The sequence below is a fragment of the Ursus americanus genome, chromosome 1 (genome assembly GCF_024610735.1).
Source record: "Ursus americanus isolate L20-20 chromosome 1, mUrsAme1.1.p, whole genome shotgun sequence".
Classification (NCBI taxonomy): Eukaryota; Metazoa; Chordata; class Mammalia; order Carnivora; family Ursidae; genus Ursus; species Ursus americanus.
Window position 1 is genome coordinate 89595452 of NC_142127.1, and position 5013 is coordinate 89600464.

Below are 5013 nucleotides of genomic sequence, written 5' to 3' on the forward strand. Positions count from 1 at the left end.
TCAGCTGCAGAGAATCAGGCTGGCAAACGGCAGACTCAGGCATGTATCTGATGGTCTGGCCGCCCGCAGAACGAAGGCCCCCAAGGAGGGGGTTTGTGACCTGCAGGAAGGTCCCCATCACAGGTAGAGCAAGAAGATACCTACTGCACTCCCCCACAAGCATCACCACGGTGGCCTCATGGGATGAAGGGAGGAGAGGAGAGCTAAGAGGTAATCGACCTATGACCAGATTGGAGAAGCCACTGCCCACACTGCCCCCAGCAGCTAATCAAAAGAGGGGAGAGGCTGTTCCCATGGCTTCTCTGCTACCGCGATCCAGTTCATCAAAACAAGCTGACCCAGGGCCTTAGGACTGGGGGTGTGTGTGTGTGTGTGTGAGGGAGAGTGGGAGCCGCCAGACCCCTCTCCCCAGCTCTGACCCTGAGGAGGCCCTTCGAACTAGGGCCACCTCCTCCTCCTTTCCCCTTTCTGGTGTAGGGAAAGGACCAGAGACAGAGGGTGGGGGTGGGGCGGGACTTGATATTGGTATGTGAGCTTCTATTGGTTAGAGGAGCTGCCGGTCAGGAGGGCAACTCGGGCGAAGATTGGCTGCGCGAGCGGGGCGCGGCGCGGCTAAAGACGGGGTCCAAGGGGTGGGGCTGACGCTGCAGCTGGCGCAGCTCAGACTCCGAGCAACCGCCGCGGAGCAGCCAAGCAACCACCTTCCCCTGCCCGTTCCCGCGCCCGGGCCGGGGCTAGGCCCCCCACCGCCGGGTCTCCGGGGGCTGCAGCAGCGGCGGCGGCGACAGCGGCGCCGCCCGCGGTTCCCACCGGGGCCCGGGCGCCGGCCCCGCTCTGCAGGATGGGCACGGTGCTGTCTCTTTCCCCCGCCTCTTCGGCCAAGGGCCGGAGGCCCGGCGGGCTGCCCGAAGAGAAGAAGAAAGCGCCGCCCGCGGGGGACGAGGCGCTGGGGGGCTACGGGGCGCCGCCAGCAGGCAAGGGCGGCAAAGGCGAGAGCCGACTCAAGCGGCCGTCCGTGCTCATCTCGGCGCTTACCTGGAAGCGCCTGGTAGCCGCGTCTGCCAAGAAGAAGAAAGGCAGCAAGAAGGTGACGCCCAAGCCGGCGTCCACTGGCCCCGACCCTCTGGTCCAGCAACGCAACCGCGAGAACCTTCTGCGCAAGGGCCGGGACCACCCAGACGGCGGCGGCGCCACCAAGCCACTGGCGGTGCCGGTGCCTACCGTGCCCGCGGCCGCCGCCACCTGCGAGCCGCCGTCGGGGGGCAGCGCGGCCGCCCCGCCGCCGGGTTCCGGCGGGGGAAAGCCGCCGCCGCCGCCACCCCCAGCCCCGCAGGCGGCGCCGCCGGTGCCTGGCGGCTCGCCGCGGCGGGTCATCGTGCAGGCGTCCACCGGCGAGCTGCTGCGCTGCCTGGGCGATTTTGTGTGCCGACGCTGCTACCGCCTCAAGGAGCTGAGCCCGGGCGAGCTGGTGGGCTGGTTCCGCGGAGTGGACCGCTCGCTGCTGCTGCAGGGCTGGCAAGACCAGGCCTTCATTACACCCGCCAATCTGGTGTTCGTGTACCTGCTGTGCCGTGAGTCGCTGCGCGGGGATGAGCTGGCGTCGGCCGCCGAGCTGCAGGCCGCCTTCCTCACCTGCCTCTACCTCGCCTACTCCTACATGGGCAACGAGATCTCATACCCACTCAAGCCCTTCCTCGTGGAGCCCGACAAGGAGCGCTTCTGGCAACGCTGCCTGCGCCTCATCCAGCGGCTCAGCCCCCAGATGCTGCGGCTTAATGCCGACCCCCACTTCTTCACGCAGGTCTTTCAAGACCTCAAGAACGAGGGCGAGGCCGCCGCGGGCGCCGGGGGTCCACCCAACGGGGGCGCGCCCGCTGCCCCCGCCTCCTCCTCGGCCGCCAGGGACAGCTGCGCGACCGGAGCCAAGCACTGGACTATGAATCTGGACCGCTAGGGATTCCCGAGGGTCGCGCCCGCCCCCCACCCCAGCCCCTGACACGCACTCGGAGCTCCCGGGACCATCAAGCCGCCGCCGCTGTTACCGCCGCTCCGTGCCGTGGCCGGAGGAGGAGCCGCCCCTGTCCCGCAGGGGAAGGTGGAGGCCAGGACGCCAGAGGCCGCGGCTCTGGATTTGCTGGGCATAGGGTGGGGGTGGGGGATGAGCGCGGGAGGGGGACCCCCAACCTCACCCTTTCTGTCTGCCTGTGCCCCCATCTCTACAATTCTACCCGGGTCTCCACCTTCCCTTCCGTGTGTGTCTGTAAATCCATCTCCCTCAGTTTTGACTATTTCCTCCCCTCCTTCCTGTACCTTCATCTTTCCTCCTGTCTGCCTTCCCATCTCTCTCTCTGCCTTTCCATTTTCCGTACCTTGGGTGTGTATTTCCGTCTCCATCTTACCCCCTACCTATCTTTGGCCCCCCTTCTCTTTCTGCACCTGTGTCCCCATCTCCCCTTCTCGTTCTCTTTTCCTTGCTCCTGGCATGTGTCACCATCTTCCCTCCTGTCTGCTTACCACCCCCCCCCGTCCGCCTATGTCAGCTTGCATTTCTTCCCCCTACTGAGCCCCCCCATATCCCCTTTCCCAGACCAAAGGGAATATTAATTCTTGATTTGGACTGACTTCGGTGCGGCGAGAAACTGCAGCCCCAGGAGCCCAGACAACCACCAGGATGGTCCTTCGCCCCACCCCCACCTCCTCTCCCTACCTTTTCCAACGTGTTGCATGCCGGGAGTTGGGGGGGAGGGAGACTCCGGCTTCAGGAGGCTGAGGTTTGGGAGCAAAATCAACCTAGGAGGCCACCCCGGCGGCGGCAGCGCCTCAACGGAAGGGCGGGAGGAGACAGAAACTCTTCTTACTCTGGGGGAGGGGTACCGCCCTTCCGTATCCTTAGGTGTTTTGTTCCTCCCCTTTTAATTTATTTGTTTTTTTCCAGAGGGAGGGGGGAGGGGTGGGTATTGGGCCGGGAGCTGTCTGAGGTGCTGATTTGAGGCCGGACCGGAATCCTCCCGGGAGGGTACCAGGGACTGGGTTGGGCCTGGTGCCGTGTCCAAGGTGCCAATGATGCGGGCCGACGGCGCGGGCTGCACTGTCTGTCTGTCCGTCTGTCCCGGAGAGAACTATAAAGCGCTGGAAGCGCCTGCAGATGGTTTTGCGCCGGCCTTTCTTTGGGCCCCGGGAGAGAGGGAGGGAGTGGGATCAGGAGTGAAACAGTCACAGATAGGGCAGGAGGGCCCCCATGGGCCTAGTGGGGAAAATGGGTCCCTGAGAACTGCTACTCTTTCCGTCACCCCGCCCCCACATTGGCTTCCATTTTACAGAGAGTAAAGTAGACAGAGGTTGAGGCCTGGTGATAAAGCTGAATCCCCTCACACACTATGCCTCCATCTTGTCTCACTTAGCTCTTCATTAATGCCCAGGCCATTCAGGGATTAAATGGTGAGGACAGCAAAAGTTGTACCCTTTACAAAGTAGTCCATTGAGGTAGAACTAGCTAGTTATGATTGCTGCTTTCCTCTTCCTCCTCCATCTCTCCCCACTATATATACTGTCTAGAGTCTAGTTAGGCCTGACTAAGCCTGTGCTCACCACTCTCAGGTGGGGCCTGACTGTCACACTCAGCTCCACATCCCTCCTCCAACCCTCTGGGTTGTTTCAAGGCCATTTCAGTCACACACCCACCCAGGATAGCCTTGGGAAGTCCATCCCTGCTTAATATTCAGACCTGGCCCTTTATCTCCAAGGGAGGCTAGGACACAGGCAGCCTGGGAGGCAGGAGCCATTCTTAGGGGTTGAAAGAAGAGAAATAAGCAATTTAGCCTGAGATTCCTGTCCTGTTGCCTTCTTAGCCACGTGACTGAGCTCCCCGTTCAGTTTCAATGGCCCAAGAAAGCCTGGCTCCAGTAGAGCGCTGGCGTCTCTGACCGTAGTCACCTCCCAGACCTCGAGGATCAGGAGTCAGAGCCCTTCGAAGTCCAAAACACTAGGCCCAGGTTCGCTGTCCGTGGTACTGACCGGCGCGCTCGGGCAGGGTGGGGGCTTGTAGGGGCAGGAGGAGTTGGAGATTCGGGCTTCAACTAGATTTTCTGAATAATCTGGGAGTAGGTTGTGATCTTTTCTGGTAGCGAGTTAGAGTCTGGCCCAAGAACCTAAGAATGCCGGCTTCCATTTGCCCTCCTAAGAGGACAGATCGCGACTCTACCCCGGCCTCGGCCCAGCGCCCTTGCACCCGGCCTGGAGCCGGAAATCCCTAGTCCAGATTTGTGAATCGAATTCCCGAGGCGGGGCGGGGGGGGGGAGGAGGGGGAGAGCTGGCGGAAGGGAAGGCGGGAGCAGCCGCCCATTGGCTGGAATTTGGCGCAGTCAGCGCGGTGCCGTCATCTTTCTGGGTTTGGGAGGAGGGAGGGAGAAGCACTTGGGTCACCCCGCGGCTGTCGCCATAGTAACCAGACTGAGCGGGCGGGGCCACCTTTCCACTCTCCCCACTCTAGCGGAGGAAACAATCCTAGGCTGCCTTATTTGGAACTAGTTAGCAAGACTGCTTGATTGGAACTTCTGCGTTTGAACAGTCTAAAGTGGGTGGGAAAGAGAGACCAGAGAGCCTACCGAGACCCCCAAACATCCTGCTCTTGGCGGGATCACTGGGTACTGCCCCTGAACCCGTAGACACAGCATCCTCCCTTTACTACACACACACACACACACACACGCACACACACACACACACACCCTCCAGGAACTTGTGGTCTGGCACTTGGAGACTTAGAATGAGAAAAAAGCCTCAATGCGTGGTGTCAAATTAAATCTCACTTTCCTTGCCATGCCCCAAGGCATGAGACACTGCCATAATCCGATTAGGGGGTAAGCGACTGGAGGAGGATCAACATGAATACATGGAAGAATTAGCCTCCTGGGTCAAACCTCGTCAGACTTCTGTTTTCTAAGGGAGGGGTGGTCACACGGAGAAAGGCTCAGTCTTCTGAGAAGGCAAGGTGAGAAGGGAGAAAGTGCAAA

The 5013-nt window shown here is 61.3% G+C and overlaps 1 protein-coding gene across 1 annotated transcript; it reads left to right on the forward strand.

Moving 5' to 3' along the window:
* Window positions 1-695: 695 nt before the first annotated feature.
* CDK5R2 (cyclin dependent kinase 5 regulatory subunit 2) lies at window positions 696-3144 on the forward strand. Its single transcript, XM_045777567.2, has one exon. It carries the CDS (start codon window positions 842-844, stop codon window positions 1952-1954), a length of 1113 nt encoding a protein of 370 aa, XP_045633523.2. The 5' UTR covers window positions 696-841; the 3' UTR covers window positions 1955-3144.
* Window positions 3145-5013: the final 1869 nt, after the last annotated feature.